Genomic DNA, 21,603 nt, shown 5'->3' on the forward strand with positions numbered 1-21,603 from the left:
AACATAAAGAAAGCAAAAATCCTTAAAACTGGACCAATAAGCAACATCATGATAAACATAGAAAAGACTGAAGTTGTCAAGGATTTCATTTTACTTGGATCCACAACGAATGCCCATGGAAACAGGAGTCAAGCAATCAAAGGACGTATTGCATTGGGCAAATCTGCTGCAAAGTTCCCTTTAAAGTGTTAAAAAGCAAAGATGTGACTTGGAGGACTAAAGTGCGCCTGATCCAAGCCATGGTATTTTCAATCACCTCATATGCATGCGAAAGCTGGACAATGAATAAGGAAGCCTGAAGAAGAATTGAGACCTTTGAATTATGGTGTTGGCAAAGAATATTGAATATACCATGGACTGCCAGAAGAACGAGTAAATCTGTCTTGGACGAAGAAGTATAACCAGAATGCTCCCTAAAAGCGAGGATGGCAAGACTTTGTCTCACGTACTTTGGACATGTTTTCAGGAGGGACCAGTCCCTGGAGAAGGACACCATGCTTGGTAAAGAGTCAGAGAAAAAGGGAAGACTCTCAACGATATGGATTGACACTGTGGCTGCAACAGTGGGCTCAGACATAACAATAATTATGGCGATGGTGCAGGACCCCACCGTCTTTCGTTCTGTTATACATAGGGTTGCTATGAGTTGGAACAGACTCAACGGCACCTAGCAACAACAGAACTAGTATTATGTTTCCTGCCCTGCTGAGCACGATGATGACGGTGGCACCTTCGCATCTTCCTGACATTTCCTAGGCACCATACTCCTTTCAGAGAAAGACATGGGTTGTTCAGTGGTAGAACTCTTGCCTTCCATGTGGGAGACCTGTGTTTGATTCCTGCCCAACTCACCTTGTGCACAGCTACCACCCATCTGTCAGTGGAGGCTTGTATGTTGCTATGATGCTGAACAGGTTTCAGTGGAGCTTCCAGACTAGGATAAACTAGGAAAAAGGTCTGGCAATCTATCTTCTTCCAAAAGTCAGCCACTGAAAACACTGTGGATGGAAACGGTCTGATTTTCAACAAATCATAGGGATGGTGCAGGACTGAGCAGCATTTGATTCCGTTGTGCATGGGGTGGCAATGAGTTAGGGTCTGACAGGACAGCAGCTAACAACGACATACTTCTTTCACGCTATTGGAAAGGCAACGGCAGGCACCAAGGCGACTTTACCCTGCCTGTGTGCCTGCCATTCACAGCACATTATGGTTCTGACTGAGGCCCTGACTTCCTGCCATGAGTGTATGGGGATTTAATCCGAGGCCTGGGCAGTGGCCCTTTGCCAAAATTAATGGTTGGTGAAATTAGAACAAACAGAAGTAAATAGCCCTTCACCTACCACACAGCCTCCCTTTGATTTTAGAGATCACTGAGGTACTATGATTTTCTGATCAGCGATGGTAATTTTCTCCCCTGAAAGATCGATTTGATCACGCTAAGGGCCTTGCAGAGCACAGGGGTCAAAAGAAAATTACATGGTTGTGCAGGATTTCTCCACTGCCTCGGTTTATTTTGTACATCATTCTCAGAGGCAGCGGAGAGCACACTTGTAGGAAAGGGAAATCCAGCCTGAGGAGCTGTTTGGCCAAATCTTGGGGCTCAGCTGAGGACTGCAGAATAAGTCCTGTAGTCGGTGGTACGAACCGTTAAGCGCTCGACTACTAACTGAGAGTTTGGTGGTTCGAGCACACCCACAGCCACCTCAGAAGAAAGGCCTGGTGTTCTGCTTCCAAAAGGTCACAGCCTTGATTACGGAGCAGTTCTACTCTGCACGCATGGGGTCACCTCAAGTCAGGATCCACTAGACGTCAACTGGTTTGTTTTTGTTTTTGTGGTCTAGCCACAGATACCTGACTCCACAGTCTTCCACGGTGAGCTGTAGTTTTAAAATTTAAGAAACCAAGGCTGTCGACCTTGCCCTTGCCAAACATGTGCCTCAGCTCTGGGATGGGTTTCAATAAGGCATAAATGGCAAGATGAAGATAACTCCCAATCCCTGGACCTTCTCTCTCACGTGTGTATGTCACAGCTGGAGAAACATGTGCTAGTCCAGGAATAACTGCTAACCCAACAGCACTAGAGGGTCTGGGAGCCAGTGATCTATTCACATGCTCAGCAGGAGTTTGATTAATAGTTCTTTCCCTGTTGTTTTCAAATCATTATACAGTTTTCCACATGTCTCTTTTCTTTTGCTGTTTGTTCTGTATCGTCACCTAAAGTGCAAAAGTATATTTTATCAGGAATTAATTTAATTGCCAGTTTAAGACATTAAAATGCATACTGTAAATCCATTAACAAACTGATCATTACATGAATCACCAACCTATTTCTTGTGGATAAGAACTGAGATAAACAGTGACTAATGACATTGAAAAGCAGCAATGCACTAAAGAAAAAATTAATGGCTGCATTAAGGATGGAGGAATTCCGGTCACCTCGTGTGTTTACATCTACCATATCACTGAAGACAAAGACAAGCAGAAAGTGGTGACTCTGATGGTAATCTGCAGAGAAGAGTTGAGAGATAAAACGGGTGTCTGCTCCCCTCTCTATCTGCCTCTCTGTCCTGGTTCCACAACAAACATGACTATACAATTGCATTCTGTGCAAATCTGTGAAAACCTAAACCAAGGGAAAGACTTCAATTAGGACACCAAAACCTAACACATTCTAATCTCCCTGAATATTGATCTAAACAGACATCTCCTTCCTGCATTGTTTCAATTGGGTAGGATTTCCAACCCCATTCTAATCCAGTTCAGTCCTATTTAGTGTGCTAAGAACTTCTGAGAAATTCATTTTCATATGAGAAGGAAGAAAGGTGAAATGTAGTTTGCCCCCACCCCCCTCCCCCCACCCCAACAAACAAACCAAAAAACCAATCCAGTTGCCTTAAGTCAATTTTGACTCATGGCAACCCATTGTGTGTCAGTGTAAAACTGTGCTCCATAGGGTTTTCAATGGCTGATTTTTTGGAAGTAGATGGCCAGGACTTTCTTCCAAGGCACTTCTGGGTGGGCTCAAACCTCCAACCTTTCACTTAGCAGCCAAGCACATTAACTTTGCACCACCCAGGGACTGTCTGTTTAAAAGATTGTTTCTCTGGGTCCTCTATCTCCAGATCAGCCCTGGGGACATTCAAGGGCCAAAGGAGAAGGAGGGGCTGGCTGGAGAGAAATGGTCTGACAGTTTTCTGTTGGTACAGTTGTACCTGCTGTCTGGGACTGCGCTGTCCAACATGGCAGCCCCAGCCACATGGAGTTATTTAATAATGAGAATTAATGAAATAAAAAAGTCATTTCCTCAGTTGCAGTAGCCACATTTGAGGTGCTCAGTGGTCTATGTGGCAAGTGGCTACTGTACTGAATGGTGTAGATTTCGGACATTTTTTATCGTCACAGAAAGTTCTACGGGAGAGCGCTGCTCTGGTCTTTTGTTTGTTGCATTGAACCAATTCTGACTCATGGCCACCCCATGTGTGCAAAGTAGAACTGTTCCATAGAGTTTTCAAGACTGTGATCTTTCGGAAGCTGAAACCTGGGCCCGTCTTCCAAGGTGGCTCTGAGTGAGTTCGAACCACCAACCTTTCCGGCTAATGGTCCAGAGCTTAACGGTTTGTGCTGCTCAGAGACTGCTCTGGACTCTAAAGCAGACCCAGGGACTCGTCAGAGATGTGCAAAATTACAAAGGGAGAATGTGTGTGGTCCAGGACCCCCAGTTCCAGATACCAAACAACATCTGAGCAACAGACACTGTTTCTACTGGGGCCACTTCAGAAGATGGAGGCCTATGGCAGGGCGAGGACTGTAAAGGACTTGAGAGGCGTGCTCCCTGAATCAGTGCTTGAAGAACAACTGCTCTTTTGCAATCCTTGCTGGTCTGACTGGCTTCTACAGAATTACATCACTTCCTAAAAAGCAGGCAAACACCTCTCCTTTAAGTTAGCACCGACCCAAACAAGCAGGAAACAGGAAATGTTCACGTTTCAAGGAGGCTGAAGCCCAGCACAGCATCATGACCGAGCCGAGGCGAGCTGACATGAAGGCTCCCCCGGCTGCGCTTGTCTTTGCGCTGGCGCTCGCGCTCATCCGCACCGGCCGGGGTAAGCTATCTGTTGACTTTCCTCTCCTGGCAAGGGGGATAATGAAGGCATGTTTGGTGCCCCAGGCTACAGAACTCTGCTGGGAGGGGAATACCCAGAAAATCTAATCCTTTCTGTGAAAGAAGTGTAGAAAATTAGAACTTTTTGTGGGGAGGAAGGGGAGTAAGGAGAAGGGGGCTTTGCTTTCCCTGCAGCTAGCTAATCGTGCTCTACAATCTTTGTCTTCTAAAATCTGTGGGTCCCTGTAATTTACCAACTTTAATGGGCGTATTAAGAAAACCATAAACTTTTTGGCAGCTCATGTAAAAGAACATTTCAATCAGCTGAAATAGAAATAATAAATTTGCTTTTAATTATATGGGTTGTGAACGCTACTGAGTCCAAAAACTCCTGAAAAAACTGAGGTATGGGAAGTATACTAAAGAAAAGCCATAAGTTTAAAAAAAAAAAAAAACGTAAACAGGAAATTATTCGGGGAGTTACCAGACATCCATTCTAACGCATAAAGAAAGGTCTTTCTGCTTTTGTTTGATCTTGTTACTTTGGGGGATATTTTCTTTGCATTTCTTGTTACTAATGAAGGTTTATTTGAAAAAGTAATGTGATTGTAGTAAATCAAAGGTATTGTAAAAGACAAAATATTAAATCTCACTGTTTTGGGCTAAGAGCAGCGATTGATTTATACTCTTGACAGTTGCTACAACAAGCCCAATCACCCTCCATTGCCTCTTACGGGTTTGTTGACTTGCCAGTGGGTAAATAAACTCATGGTTTCGCTGGTGGTTTTTGTCAATGGATACTGCCTGCTCTAGAGCAGGGAGGGCAGTATTTCAAGCCCAAGGGAAGTTCTCAGGCTCCGTTCTTTAAGTAGGATGGGACATCAGACACTGACCTTAACAGATGTGGCAACTTCCTGGAGGTGAGGTCAACGTTCAGCACCCAACCACCCCCACCCCACCAATTTCTTTCCCTGGGTGATCTCCACGGGGTCTCCCCAAGACATCTGAGGTAGAAAAAGGATAAAAAGTGAAACTCAAATCATTCCAACTGGAAGGATGTTTGGTTGAAACTGAGGTTTGTGTTCAAAATGAGCTCGGGCGACAATGTGTTGTTTTATGTACCAAGTTTTGGAGATGCAGGGAGCATCAAGATGATTCAGTTTAAGCCCTACCAGAGGGTACAGGTGAAGAAACTGAGGCGGAGGAAGGAGAGGTGTCCCACTGCTGGTCAGCTCTTCTGACTTCTGCTCCAGGCTTCTGTTTACTTTCCCAGATGGGACCTGTCACTCTCTCTGCCAAGACCTCTGGAACCAGGCCTTTCCAGTAGGTCTCAAGGAAGCAATGCCTAGCGATTCTACTTCCATCTTTTTTTTTTTTAACTATCTAGCAACACTACCACAAACAGAAAACAAAACAAATCCATTGTCATCAAGTCGATTCCAACTCTTAGCGACCCTATACAGACAGAGTAGAACTGCCCCATAGGGCGTTCAAGGCTGTAATCTTTACAGAAGCAGACTGCCACAGCTTTCTCTCAAGGAGCAGCTAGTCAGTTCAAACTGCCAACCTTTCTTAGCAGCTGAGTGCTTTGACCACTGCGCCACCAGGGCTCCTAACACTATCACTACCACAGGTGCCTTGAAAGGTGCCATGAGAGTAATATTTAACCTTGCCTGTGCATTTTCCTGAGCTTCTGGGAAAAAAAATGAATCGAGGTGTCTGCAACTGAAGAGAGGCAAAAGGATAATCTGAAGAGACTCAAGTAAGAGTTCTCTTAAACCCGTATCTGATTATGTGACTCTTCTACTTAAAAACCTTCAATAGCTCCTTTTTATGCCTTTTAGACTGTCACTTCAACCTTGTTTCCAGTGACATCCCCTTTGTGTATCCTCCGTCTCTCAGCCACAGCTCCCTCACAGCAACCCCATGCGTCAGAGCAGAACTGCCCCGTAGGGTTTCTAGGCTGTCATCTTTATGGGAGCAGATTGCTAGGTCTTTCTCCCGCAGAGCCTTGAACCACCAACCTTTCAGTTTGCAGCTGAGCACTTAACCCTTGCGCCACCAGTCTTCTGCAGCTCTTGCTTAGAGTAAATGACAAGTTCTCTTTTTCTACCTGGTGAACTCCTATGTAACCTTAAAAGGCCCAGGCTACATGTTATCTTCCTCCTTAAAGTCTCTTTCCACTGCTTCTCCCCCGGGAGCTCTAATTTTATTATATCCCCATAGACCTAAACTTCTGTCAATAGAACTAATGGCTTGGGATCATAATTCTGTCTGTACCCATGTCTCCCACCATGCTGTGAGCACCTCCAGGACAAAGATCCTCTTTAATTGGTCTTTGACCTCTCAAAGCCCTGTAAGGGCTCAGCATAAATTTAAAAAAAAAAAAAAAAACCAAACCAGTTGCCACTGAATTAATTCTGATTTGTGGCGACTCCATGCATGTCAGAGTAGAGCTGCTCCACAGAGTTTTCAATTGTTGGTTTTTCAGGAGTATATCACCAGACCCTTCTTTCAAGGCACCTCCAAGTGGACTCAAACCACCAACTTTTTGGTTAGCAGCTGAGTGTGTTAATGGTTTGCAACACCTAGGATCTTGAGTCTTATGATTTCAGTATAAATAAGAAACTCAATAATTAGTTGTTGATAAATACTAACATTATCCCTAGATTGGATATGAGGCTGATCACTAACAACTCACAACCTCCTGAAAACAGGTAATGTTAGAATGCTTGGAGAAGTCAGAGATGAAAAACTGTATTTCACTGGAGTGTGGGGATTATCTAGATGTTCCAGGACACTTACTGAACGCTGCCTGGCTTCCTACTGTCTGAAAATGCAAAAATGCCCATTTGCAAAATCTATACAATGAAACCTTATTACTTTGAGATTAGTCAAGGGAAAGTTATTCTAAATTAGAAACTGAATATATATTTTTACGTTAATTGATGTACTTACCCTTTTGAGCTAATGATGCCTAAGACTTCAGGATATGAATTAGTTTATAGGTGTCACACTTGTATTTGCTTGAATTCTTCAAAAAGTATCTGAGGATGTTTGGTAGGAGAATCCAATCTACTGAATGGCCAGACACTCTTGCTTGCAAGCATACTTTATTAACAGCACACAGGCAACATTATCTAATGCCTGCAGTTACAAGGGTCCATTATCATCCTTTCTGAATCAGCATCCTTTCTCTTTATAGATAAATGGTCTGATGTAGCCTGATGCAGAATTGTGCACTATCCCAAGAGAAATAATCCACTTATAAGTCACAACAGAGAATTAAGAACAGCTTTTCAGGGATTTTGACCAAATAGATGAGCATTGTTAAAGAAAAGCTCTGGACCTAGGTATCTTGGCCAATGTAGGATCCTAAAGCCATTCCAACTCAAGGTGGCTTTCTGCCCTTGGAGGGAAGGGAGTGGTTCCCACCTCTGTTCCTTACCCTGTGCCCTGCCAATGTCAGCTTAACACTATCAGAAAACAAAGCAACTTCACAGATACCAAAAGCATGGTATTTGGTGGCTGCTTCAAGCAGAATGGTTTGTAAAAGGGAGAGCTAAAGGGCTTGAAGCAGAAATAAGGAGGCTTTAACGCTCTTGGTGAGTACTTGGAGATTTTCTGGGCTATTTCAGAAGAATAAGAACCGTATAATTATTGGGTGAACCTTGAGAAGACAAAAAAGAACAGAAGAAAATACTGGTTGGATAACTGAAGTAGCACTTTATAACTCTGTAGCGCCTGGTTTTAGTGACTTTGACTGCCATCTGCTATTTCCTGGGACAGTCCCAAAAATCAGCCACTGGAAACCCTTGGAGCACAGTATTAATGATGATAGTTAACACATGCAGTGTGCGTATGATAAGCCAGGCACTATTCTAAATACTTAACATATATTAACTCATTTAATTATCATAACAACCTTAGAAGGTGACTACTATCATTAGCATGAGAAAGCCGAGTCACAGAGAGGCTAAGTGACTGCCCAAGTGCATGCTGCTAAGCAGTGGATCTAAGACTCATCTTGAGGAGCCCATGCTCTAACCATACACTATACTACATCTGGGTTTTCAGGCTCTGCCTGGCTATGTGTCTAGTTTTTGGTTTGGAAAAATATGGCCTTGGTACGTTCTCAACTGTATGTGTGTCACATAAACTCCTCTTGGCCAGACTTTAAGGTTATTACAGGTTAGTGACAGATCTGTATTTGTTTGTGTTGGGTCAGAGACTGACAGAGAGGACAAGGAACGGTGAGAATTAGGCTCAGCTTTGGCCTGTGGAGGAGGAAGGGTGGGGCTGAGAGGAGTGCTGGGTGAGCACCAAGACAATCCCAGGATTAGCACAGTTAAGACCTGAAGCAGGAAAAGTGGAATGCTGAAGCCACTGAGTAAGAGGCTTCTGGGTGTGGGCACCAGGAAGAAAGAACAGCCTCATGTCAGGCAGCACTGCTGCAGGAGAGCCCTGCTAAGGACTGACCCCCAAAAACAAAACACCCTCAGGGACCAAAAAAAAAAGAAACAAGGGTGGGTGGGTAGGAAGAGTGGGAGGCTTAAAATCCTTGTGTGTCTAAAATTTTGAATCCCAGGAAACCAGAAGAAAGAGTAGGCTCAGTTCTGTAAAGACACAATGCAATCTGTGATTTGCCTACCTGTGTATAGTTTGCACCACCCTCAAGTGTTGGGAAAGATGTGGAGAAACAGGAACCCTTGGGTACACTTGGTGAGAGGGTAAATGAGTGCAATCACCTTGTCTATCTTGCTGCTTAGCCCATGTGTTGGGTTTTTAATTTTAGTTTTCAATTCTAGAAAATCTCTCCTTTTTTATATACAGTGTCTTTTTTCCTTGTGTTATTCCTTCTTTTGTGTCTTTAATTATGTTAAACATATTTTTGTCTGCTTGATAACTTTTATATGGGTTATGTAGACCTAGTCTTCTTGCTTGTTGTATCTGTTGACTCCCGTTTATGATGGAAATCTTCGGGGCACTAGGGGCAGAACCTGTCACATAGAAGATGGCCCACCCTATTTAATATAACCCCAAGTTTTCTGATCTCATCACCAAGCTACTGTATATTGTTCTCCTCTCCAGTACTTTTCCAGTACAACCCCAGTCCTATCACCACAAAATGAGACTTGGAAGAAACACAGACATGTGCTTGGTGTGAGGAGAGCCCATGATTGAACCTAAGGCTTAAATCCCAGCCTTGGGATGGGGAAGAGGGCAGGTTTCAGGAGTCAGCCTCCAGGAGTTTCCATGAAGAGGTGCCATAATCTCATTAAAGGCATAAGCCAATATCGTAGAGTCCACAGTGGAGCCAAATCAGTAACTAGAAGTAGATAACCAAATAGGCTAAAATGATTGTCAATGAGAAAGAAGTGCAAAAAAAAAAAAAAAAAAACCAAATCCTGTTATCCTCATAAAAAAACTATTGCTGTCAAGTTGATTCTGACTCATAGCGACCCTACAGGACAGAGTAGAACTGCCCGACAGGATTTCCAAGGAGCAGCTGGTGGATTCAAACTGAGTTAGCAGCTGAGCTCTTAACTACTGCACCACCAGGGATCCTGAGAAAGAAGTCAGTAGCGGGCAAAGCCAAACTGAGAATCAGAGGAGGGAACAGGTTTAACAGATGTCAGGATAATGGTGAGATCAGCCTGGGGCAACTCACTGACTTTGAACTTTGCCAAAGTCATTGCACCTGCTCTTCATTTTTTAACCATTAACTTGATGGCAACTGTTTTGTTGTTGTGGTTTGGTTTGGTGTATCAGCTTTGACTTTGACCCAATGGACAAGGAGCCCCATAAAAATTTTACATAGATTGTCATACCTCTGTAAGCCCAAACTTTTATTCTAGGAATTCTGCAATAGGTAGATGTGGCCCTGGACTTAAATTTCTTTTACAATCTTTCTTCAACATTTTCTGGGCCCTGATGATTTCCTTGCTTTCTTGAGATTTCTTCATACATTTAAGAATTTGCTTCTTATATTTCATCCAGTATTTCTAGATATTGCATATTAGGAGAATTTTCAGGTTGCCAAGTGTCTTAGGCTGGGTTCTTTAGAGAAGCAAAACCAGTAAAGCATATAAATATATATAGAGAGAGATTTATATCAAGGAAATGGCTCATGCAGTTTTAGAGGCTGGAATGTCCCAAGTCTATGGGTCAGGATAGAGGCTTCTCCTGATTCACGTAGTTGCTGGGGCTGGCGAACCCAAGATTGGCAGGTCAGAAAGCAGGGCTCTTGCTCACAGTCTGCAAAGATGGACAAATTCCAAGATCGACAGGCAAGACAGCAGGTAAGCTGCTAGCTCAAGTCCCAAGAACCAGAGGTCAGATGAACAGGATCCAGCTGCAGGATCCAGAGTAAGCAAATGCCCATGAGCCTTGCCAGAATGTCCACTTATATTGAAGGCAGGCTACACACCCAAGGAAAATCCCTTTCAACTTATTGGCTACTCATAGCAGATCTCATCATGGAGGTGATCACATTATGTCAGATCTCATCATGGAAGTGATCACAACATCATACGACTGCCAAACTACATCCTAACCGCTGAGAATCATGGCCCAGCCAAGATGACACACAACCTTAATCACCACACCAAGTGCACCAGGTTACTGGAAAGGGAAAAATTTCTATCTAGCCATTCTGGAGAACAATTTAGCAATATCTAATAAATTTGAAGATGTTCATACTTTACAATCCCAACAATGTACTCCTAGGAATATACTTCAGGACACTCACAGATATGCAGCAAAGAGACATGACCAAGAATATTGGTTGTAGCATTGTTTGTAAAAATGGGAAACAACCTAAATGTCCACTAATAGAAGAAGGATAAAGTTTGGCGTAATCATAGAATGAGATAGCATACAGCAGGTGAAATTAAGAAACTAGAGCCACATGTCTCAAAAGTAATGTTAATAAAAAAGCCAGTAGAAGCCTATTATGCACAGAATAGTTATTTAAATTTTTTAAAACACCCAAAACTATGCTATATATTGCTTAGGAACATAGGCATATTTGACAAGTATGGGAATGACACACACTAACTTTAGGATAGTAGTTACCTTTGGGGAGTGAAGAGGAAGACTGAGATCAGAGAGAGGCATAAGGAGGGCTTCAGCTATGTCTATGATGCTGTGTTTCTTTCAGCAAACTAAGACCCATGGGCCAAATCCAACCAGCTTCCTATTTTTTCCAGCCCCTGAACTAAGATGGTTTTTACATTTTTGAAGAGTTATAGAAATACTTACATAATAGCATCAATTTTGACTCTGGGCCCACAAAATCTAAAATATTTACTCTCTGGCCCTTTAGGAATAAGTTTGCCAACCCCTGCTCCAGTCAATATGGCAAAATTTAACTGGAGGAACCCCAGAAAGCACGGCCCCCAGACTCTCTGTCAACCCAGAACTAAAATAATTCCCGAGGCCAACTCTTCAGACGAAGATTAGAGTGGGCTATGGGACAAAAAATGATACTCATGAAGAGTGTGCTTTTTAGGTCAAGTAGATACATGAGACTAAATGGGCAGCTTCCGTCTGGAGGCGAGATGAGAAGGCAGAGAGCGTCAGGATCTGGTTGAATGGACATGGGAAATCAGGGGTGGAAAGGAGGAGTGTGCTGTCACAGTATAGGGAGAACAACTAGGGTCACGTAACAATGTAAATTTTTGTATGAGAGACTAACTTGAACTGTAAACTTTCACTTAAAGAACAACAATTAAAAAAAAAATATGGCAAAATTTAAGATAATCAGGTCATGGATTGGCACCCTGTTATTTGTTACATTATTCTCTATTCTTTTTGATAGGTATACATTCATAATGAAAAATAATGAGAGAGGGTGTCTGAGTTCTTTTTCTTTCACTTTTAAAATATCAGATTTATTGAAGTATAATTTACATACAGTAAAATTCATCCTTTCAGGGGTGCAGCTCCATGAGTTTTAACCTATACAGTTGGGTAACCACCACTGCAATCAATATATTGAACATTCTCAACACTTTAAAAATGTCCTTGTGTCATGATTTCAGCCCTGCTCCCCACCCCCACTCCCAGCCCCTGGCAGTTAGAGATCTGATTTCTGTCCTTATAGTTGTGTATTTACTGAAGGTCATATCAGTGGAAGCATACAGTATGCAGTCTTTGTGTCCTGCTTCTTTCACTTGGCATAATGTTTTGTTTTGTTTTTTAATATTATTTTATTGTGTTTTGGTTAAGGTTTACACAGCAGTTTAGACTCCCATTCAACAACTGTGTGAGCTGTTCTTCATCCTGAGTCTCCTCTAGCTCTCCTCCATCTTTCCTTTCAGTGACTTTCAGACTCTTTGAAAAACAGTGAACACATCTTTATTTTCTCATTTTCCATTCATTTCTCAGCCCACTGCAATCTGGCTACTGTGTCAAGCTCAGCACTCAAATTGCTCTTCCTGAGTCACCAAACTCATTGCCGTCAATTCAGACTCATAGCGACCCTATAGGACGGATTTGAACTGCCCCTAGGGTCTCCAAGGAGCTGCTGGTGGATTCGAACTGCTGACCTTTTGGTTAGCAGTCAAGCTGTTAACCACTGCACCACCAGGACTCCCCCTGAGTCACCAGTGCCTCCTAACCACTAAACCCAAAGGACCCATTTCTGTCCTTTCTATTTATTTATTTTCTGTAGCATTTAACATACACCATCATTAAAATGTTCTTTTTTCCTTGGGTCTTATGATGCCACTTTCTTCTGTATCTCCTCCTATGATTCTGATTGCTCCTTTCCAGTCTTTGGTTACGAGGTCCCCTGCTCATGTCATATTAATGTTTATCTTTCCTCTTCTCACTCCTTACACCATTCCTAGGCCATTGCACTCAGTTTCACAGCTTTCCTCTCACTGCTAGGCCAATGATTCCCAAATAATCACCTCCAGCCTGTCCTATCTGCCCAACTCTAGACCTGTATTTTCAACTAATAACTGACCGTTATCAGTTCTCCTTGGATATGCCGCAGGGGCCTTAGGTTCAGCACGTCCAAAACAGAACTCATTATCTGCCCGCTGCTAATTCAGGCCCTCATTAGTTCTCCTAGGCTATTTCATTAACTTCTTAACCAGTCTCCTTGCCTCTAGTCTCATATTTCTCCAACCCATTTCACATAACCTGCATAGTAATCTTTCTATAACAAAAATGTCATCATTTTCCTCCTATCTTTATCCCTCCAGGGAGTTATCATTTCCTGTGGGATAGATTCCAACCTCCTTATCATCATTATAAGGCCTCTTAAGAGCTGGTCCTGATCTTCTTACCCACTTACCCCTTGCCACTTCTCACTATGAGCCCTATGATACAGCTACTGAATGTGCCAAGCTCTGTTGGGCCACCAAGCCTTTCTATATGCTGTGCCCTTATCTGTAATGCCTTTCCCTGCCATCTTTGCTTGATGAACTTCTGAGATTCAGTTCAATGGTCAATTCCTCTATGAAGATTTCCTAAATCTCTCACCCCAACAGCAATGAAATCCCTACCTCTCCTTTGTTCTCATCGCACTCTGCACATAAATATGTATGGCTCTTATTAAACTGTATTGTCATAATTAGTTTGCGTGCTATTGTTCCTACTTAATGGTCACTTCCCTAGGAGGCAGGGGTCTGGTCTTGTTTACCTTTATAGCTCAAGGCTTAGAATAGTGCCTGGCACATAATAGACACACAACAAAAGTGTGATGACTGACGGACTGAATGATAGCATGAAATTTATCCTATAGCTATGAATTTACCTGCATTCATGACAAGATTACAATCATTTAAACAGTGAAATGAAATTATACCAGACAACCATGATGTTAAGTTAACTCAGTTTTATAACTGTACCCCAAAATGTTAACTAACTATTCAGAACTTTTTTTAGGTATGAATAGTTCACTTCTGTCTCCTCAAGCTAAACCCGGCATCAATTATTGCTCCCCTTTAGGGTAGAAAAAAGTGCCTGGGTGGTGCAAATGGTTGGCACTCAACTGGTAATAGAAAGGTTGGTGATTTGAACTCATCCAGCAGCACTGAGGTAGAAAAGACCTGGTGATCTTCTTTTGTAAAGATTACAGCCAAAAAAACCCTATGGAGCAGTTCTACACTGTAGCGCATGAGGTCGCCATGAATTGGATCCGATTCCATGGCACAAGACAACAACTGTGTAGAGAATACTGTGCTGCTGGATCTATGGAGTAGTACAGAGAAAGAGTTTTTATCCACTTTCCTCTCAAAGTATAGACGGAAGTTCAGACCTCAGAGAAATATGCTTTGAGCAGCATGATAATTTGTGGAAAGGCCAGGTAGTCACAACATTTTGGGAAGACTTTTGAAAAGAAAACAAAGGGAATACAAACAAGTTCAATAGACACTAAATTCCAAGCCAGTGAAAGCTGATTTGAAAATCTGAAAAAGAAATAAAATTTAAATAATAAAACTAATGGGGAAATCTGCCTTAGCTACTGAGACAACAGAGAAACATTTCCTGAGTAACTGAAGAAGGTGGTTCAGAAGGAGAGTTATCTACTAGAGCCGGGTTCTCGGTTTTGTTGTTCTTTTGGTTTTCTTAAAATAAAAACCAGTGAATCTAGTTTGTATTCAAAATTGTTTCTCTCTCTCTCTCTCTTTTTTTTTTTTTTTTGTCTTATATGAGTTAAAACCATCTTTATTATTTCCTACTTCCTTAACCCATTGTAGTTTTCAGAAACAGTATTCCAGTGGTTGGCTAGGGTTTGCTGACATGTTTTTTCATATTGTTTTCACCCCCTGACAATATTAACTAAATTAATTCATGCGTTTCTAAAAACTGTTTGTTTATGATTAGGGTTACCAGATTTATCAAATAAAAATACAATTTTAGATAAATAATTTTTTAGTACAAGTATGTCCCATGTAATTCAGTATAAGTATGGAACATACAAATATTACATGGGACATAGTAAAAAATTATTTGTTGTTTATCTGAAATTCAAATTTAACTGGGTATCCTGTATTTTATCTGGTAACTAGTTATGATTATGATATTTTTCTCTTTTTTTGTCAGGCAAAGACCATCTCTATATGCATTATTCACTAAGACCACAGATGTACTGGCTATGTAGCCAGCTAACAAATTTAAGAAAAATATTTAGATTGAGTCCTAGATCAGCCATTCAAATAGCAAGAGACCATCACTGGAGAAACAAACAACAAAAAAACAATAATCAAGTAGATTAAAACCAGAAATTCAAGAGTGGATCAACTTTAGAGAGTCTGTCAATGTAATTTGTCACATTAAAAAAAATAAGAGAAAAACAATCATAGAATTATATCAATAAATGCAGAACAAAGGTTGGCAAGAGGAGAGTGAGACCAGCACAACATCAGTAGCTCAAGCAGCAATACTGAAATTCAGAGTGCTAGAGTGCTTGAAGCCTACTAGACAGTTCAGCACAGCAGGGCAGGATGGAGTCTGTGTAAAGGTAAAACAGGATCAAAAGCAAACCGGCCTTAGAGATCCCTTAAGGGCTTTGCTGATCCAAAAAAATCCCACCCACCACTTTGCTCTTCTCACGCACCACTCCAAAGACTTCAGGAACTTGCTTCCCACATGAGACTTGAGCAAGGAAACTTCAAGCAAGGAGCAGGCTGTACTCCTGTGCTTCCCACACATGGACGAAGGGGAACTTTGGTTACGTGTGGTTGCATATATCTCCCCGTTCCTCCTGTGGCAGGTGTACAATAGCCTCTGAGATAGTAGCCCACATCTCCTTTCCCTGCTTTGCTGTTCTCCAATTTATCACAAATGTACGTCTTCCATTTATATTTTGGTTTGTCTCTATCCTGAAGTTGCTCTTTCTGGTAATGTCGAACCTATGCTGATCTGAGCAAGGCGTGTGACGCCAGGACTCAGGGCCTGTGTGACCCCGGCAATAGCTCACCTCATTTATAGACTGGGGGTGGGGGGGGGCAGTCTCTCCCTTCTCTACCTCAGAAGGAGGGGACAGAACAGACCTAGCTAACTAACTAACCTATTACTGTCTAGCCCCATAGGATATTCAAGGCTGTAATCTTTACTGAAGCAGCCAAGCTCTTAACTGCTGCTGTGCCGCTAGCGCTCCTCTGACAAAGCAGGCCAGGTAGCAGCAAATATCCTGAGGAAAGGTCATGGCTAGAAACTTTTTTTTTTAAGTTACTCTTTTAAACTGTAATTTTGAAACTGGCTATTCAAAACTTGCTGTAATCTTTACAAATAGAACAAAACTCAAAAAGTATTCAGTTTAGTAATGATAAAAAAACCAAAAACCAAACCCATTGCCGTTGAGTTGATTCTCACTCACAGCGACCCTGTAGGACAGAGTAGAACTGCCTAAGCTATCATTTAATAATACTTTTTTTTTCGTTTCAAAGCACTTTCAAGTCTATTATTCCACTGATGGCAGGAAACATTTTAAAATGTATATGTATACTGTCCTATAAAATATATATTTCTTTAAACTGCCAGGTATTAAAGCCAGAAGAGGATTCCAGTTTATTAAAAGGTAGTCCTCATGGTAATAAATGAAACTTCCCTATATGAGTACCTTCAAACCAAAGACAGCTTTAGGGTCTGGGCAAATTGGATTAAATATGAGCAGGCCTCTAAAAAAGACACTAAAATAGAAAGTTGAAAGAGAAGAAGACAGCAGAGCACTACTCCTTGTCTGGACAAAACTGTGTGTCTGTATCTGATCATAAATTGAAATTGCAGGCGTGCTTTTCTCAATGCAATGAGGTAAAAACGTATTAAAACTTCACAAGAAAATTTCCAGAGTTGATGATTACATAAAAACATTTTACCAGATGATCCTCCTCAAAGTAAGCAAAAGAAACTTTCTTAATATTCTTTCAGACAAAACAATCATTCCTTTGCCTAAACTACATTTTGATACGGAAAATATACCATTAACCTTTGATGCTCTTTCCTTACATCTGTTCAACCATCTATTTATTCTGACCATATTTTCTTCAAGTAAATATGTCAGGAAAAATATACTAAATGAACACTTTTGCTTGATAAAATTGTCAAATAATACAATATAGCTTATAATGAAAACAACAATTGTTTGTTCCCCCCCTTCACTTCTCTTAGAGAGAATTAGGTCACCTGACCCTTACCAGTTGCCTTAGAGTCAGTTCCCACTCATAGTGACCCATTGTGTGTCACAGTAGAACTGTGCTCCCTATGGTTTTCAATGGCTGAGTTTTTGGAAGTAGATCGCCAGGCCTTTCTTCCAAGGTGCCTCTGGGTGGACTTGAACCTCTAACCTTTTGGTTAACATCCGAGAGGGTTTGCACCACCCAGAGACTCCCACTTGACCCTTACATGTGGGAAAATATGTGAAACATCCCTATCCTCTCCCCCAAAATACCTAGAAACATGAAATTTCATCATTAAGAATTTATAACTTTGCATTAAGCAATTCCTCTCATTCTCAGTATTTTTTTTTAAATTTATGTAGGTTTTTTAAAGAAAAATGCCTTACACCCCTATTTCTCTTTGTGACTAGGAATACACCATGTATGTATTCCTGGAAGGGTGTTGTTAAAGGGAAGAGGATATCAGACTCTTGATAAAAAGGTCAGAAGTATGACTAGCAATTTTACCTCAGACTAACCTTGCCTATTGTATATTTCCTCCAGTCACTCATTCCCTAAACAACTATTTATTGAATGGTCACTACACGGCAGACAGGGTTCCGTGTAGTACACTATGGATATAGTACAAGGCGGTGGAGGAGACAGACAATAACAAGCATGGAATAAAATAGCTTTAGATAATACATAATAAGTTACTGCTGTTCTGAAACCAAGGAAACAATGGAAAGGGAAGACAACTTCAGAGCACTGACTGTGGTCCACCGAGAAATGGTGTACCTGTGACACAACACCGGGGACTGTCGTCCATCTTTTTAGCTTTAGGCATCTCTATGCATCCAGCACAGTCCTCCTCCTACAACCAGGCTGGGGCCTGATGAATCTGGGAGGGCCTTTTGTCCCAGTTTTGTTCCTCAAGTTTGTCCCTGGCCACATCACCTTTTCCACAGATGATGAACCATTGATTTAAAAAAAAAAAAAAGATCAGAGCTTAAAAGACAAACTGTTTCATGGGTGCATACACCTATTAATTTTCTCCCAAAGGCTGGTTTCTGTGTAGGGTTCTCCAATTATATTCAAAGCTAAATAGAACTGTCTTCATGAATAATGACAAATTAAAGTCTACTCAATTGTGATCTAATTCAGTCATTCTCAACCCAGCATACATACTTATTAGAATCATTTGGGGAGCTTTTAAGAAGTGTTTTTGCCCAGACCACATCCCCATATGTCCTCAAATAACTGATTTGGGTAGGGCTTAAAAACTCCCCAGGTAATGCTGATGCACAGGAAATGTTGAGAACAACAGGTGTGACTGATAATTAGACTTAACTCAGATGGGATCGTATCACCAGCTTAAATCAATGGTTCTCAAGTTATGGTCCTCACACCAGCAGCATCAGCATCAGCATCACCTGGGAACTTAGAAATTCAAATTCTTGGGTCCCACTCCGGATGTTCTGAATCAGAAACTCTGGGGGTGGGGCCAGCAGTCAGTTTTAACAAGCTTTCCAGGAGATTCTGATACATGCTAGGGTTTGAGACCACCAGCTGCCATAGAGTCAACTCCAACTCATGGCGACCCCATGTGTGTCAGAATAGAACTGTGCTCCATAGAGTTTTCAATGGCTGATTTCTTGACACAGATCACTACTAGGCCTTTCTTCCGAGGCACCCTTGGGTGGACTCAAATCTCCAACATTTCTGCTAGTGGCTGAGCATGCGTTAATTATTTGCACCACTCCAAGGTCGGAGAACTACTGGCTTAAACCACCAACCTGTCCTATCAGCAGTAACCTTTAGTGGAGATACAGGTGTAAATGCCACACACATGGTTGTCGTTCTGTCTTCTTCAGGAAAGCTTGGTTGCCACAGTCCTCTCTCTCTGTATCTTGGCCAGAGTCTCCCAGGGGCTCAAAGCTTCAGTGATGATTTCTAAGCTATTACGCTTTGCTGAGGGAGTTGGCAGCTTTGAGACAAGGCTTTGGCATCCAACTCCCTGATCCCTGATTCGTGTCAAATTCACCAATAAGGCCCTTAGAGAACTAGAGAGGAGAGTGACTCAGGGTGGCCCATGGGAAGGCCGGAAATTGGTAGGGTCTAGAACAGTGATTCTCAACCTTGGCCGCACGCTGGGGTCATCTGGAGCACCGTGAAAAATCCTGAAGCCTGCTTTCCACCCCCAGATATTTTGATGTAATTGCTTTAGGGTGTGGTCTGGGCATCAGGAGTGTTAAAAAGTCCCCAGGTGATTCTAATGTGCAGCCAAGTCTGAGGACCACTGCAGAGAATTCTCGGTTTGTTGTTCCTCCATCTTCCTTCTAACGCTGTCTGGGTCTTGGCTGAGGTACAGCGGGGACTGAAAGTGGTCTAGAGCTGGAAAGCTTGGACATCCTGAAATGCATAAAAGGTCCATTACCTCACAGAGCAGGAGAGGGTGTGAATGCTGGACTTCTGACCTCTGCTGTCTTTCACTTCACTATCTGAATTATAAAATTGTTTTAACAATTCATGTACAGAGTCTCTACATAATTAACAAATGTAAGAATGAATGGTGTTCCTTAGAAGCAAGGATGGCAAGACTACGTCTCACGTACTTTGGACATGTTATCAGGAGGGATCAGTCTCTGGAGAAGGACATCATGCCTGGAGAGGGTCAGCGAAAAAAAGGAAGACCCTCAACGAGATGGATTGACACAGTGGCTGCAACAATGGGCTCAAGCATAACAACGATCATAAGGATGGCGCAGGACTGGGCACTGTTTCGTTCTGTTGTGCGTAGGGTCGCTATGAGTCGGAATCGACTCGATGGCACCTAATAACAACAACAACAAGTACAGGGCATCCAATCGAGGCCAACATACTTCTTGGTATCCTGAGTTTAATAACATTCTCTTATCGTTATTTTATTTCATGTGGCAATATCAGTGTGGCAATCTTCCAGTTGGTATATAATACTTTTTTTTTCTATTTTAAAAACTAAAGTTTGGTCGCACATTTGTTTTACTTTCAAAAAAAGAGAAGTTTGCTAGTTCTCTTCAGCAAGAAGTGGAGTCATTTCCACTGCGTGGCGATGCTGGCAGCAGAGATAAGGAGGGCAGTGTGCTCACTCCACTGCTGGAGCTGCTGCCTCATCTAAAGCATTTTTTCCCATTTTCCCATTTACAGGGATTCTCCCCAGGGTCCTGGACAGATGTGTGAAATATAAGTCCCAGGTGTGTTTGCATAAATAGTGTCAATAAACATTTGTTACTGATGCTGTACACTGTGCAGTTCATTATCTGGTAATTACATCTCCTGTTTCAGGACTAAAAGTAAAGTGAGGGGTTGCCGCTTTGTTTAATCATGCATGTGACCACTTCCACATGATGCTAATAACCCTACAGTGTCTGAGCCGTTTGAGAGAGAAATTGGGGGAGTTTGTGTGGTCACTTGAGAGATAATCATGACTGGGCCACCTAACAGGCAGAACTTCTGAAACCCTGCAGGCCAAGAAGCCACATGCCTCAGGTCCTCACACCCTGATCCAAGAAGTAACGGTCACACGAAGGGTACAAAGTCACTCAGGCAGGCCTCCACCACCACCCTTCCGCCCCCCGCCGCCATCTGTTTTTAGCGTACTTTCCTTATTATGTCTTCTTCTTTCTTCTCTTCTGCGTGTTTGCTCGCTGGGCCACTCTCTTCACTCTCACTCTTCCTCTCTATCTTTATCTCCTGCAGCTCCTCCAGTTTTGCCCCAGCCCCCACCCATCCTACCCTGAAATATGTCCAAATTTAGATAAGAAGATACAACAATGAAATGAGGAAGTTATACCAGGCAGATTAACCTTCCAGGGAACAGCAGGGAAGCAGATGAGTCTAGAGATGAGGAAGGACAGTGGATGAGGGACAAAGAAAATAACAAATACACCAACCCCTGGGATGTGACTAGCATTCTGAGTTAGGAAGCATTTTCGCGTTTATTGTTTCATTTGCTCTTCATACAAACACTGTGGGACAGGCAGGGCAGAAGGCCGAATATTTTGACTTTTAGAAAACTGAGGGTTGAGAAATTGAGGGAGTGTTCCCAGGCCCCACGGCTAGTGAGGGCAGCACCAAAGTCTCAAGCCCAGCTCTTCTGAATCCAAATCCCGTCATCCTTCCAAGACAGCAGGGATGTGTCCACAGAGTCCTGAAGCATAACACAAGAAGTGCTCCTAAAGGAGAATGAAGAAAACTAAAGACACAAGGGAAAGATTAGTTCAAAGGTCTAATGGACCACAACTACCATAGCATCCAGCAGACTGAGTCCAGTACAACTAGATTACTCTGACAGGGACCACAATAGAGGGTCCTGGACAGAGCTGGAGGAAAATATAGAATCAA

At 42.2% G+C, this 21,603-nt stretch overlaps 1 protein-coding gene across 2 annotated transcripts in view; it reads left to right on the plus strand.

The window, feature by feature from the left end:
* The first annotated feature begins 3,958 nt into the window (after positions 1 to 3,958).
* The window catches only part of TMEM154 (transmembrane protein 154), a 55,382-nt gene continuing 37,737 nt past the window's right edge, over positions 3,959 to 21,603 (plus strand). For both annotated transcript variants that reach the window (XM_023733535.1, XM_023733534.1), the window contains exon 1: positions 3,959 to 4,106. In XM_023733535.1, coding sequence (XP_023589303.1) covers positions 4,019 to 4,106 — 88 coding nt within the window. In that variant the 5' untranslated portion in view covers positions 3,959 to 4,018. The remainder of the gene's footprint in view (positions 4,107 to 21,603) is intronic.

The sequence above is a fragment of the Trichechus manatus genome, unplaced genomic scaffold (assembly GCF_000243295.1).
Source record: "Trichechus manatus latirostris isolate Lorelei unplaced genomic scaffold, TriManLat1.0 scaffold00059, whole genome shotgun sequence".
NCBI lineage: Eukaryota > Metazoa > Chordata > Mammalia > Sirenia > Trichechidae > Trichechus > Trichechus manatus.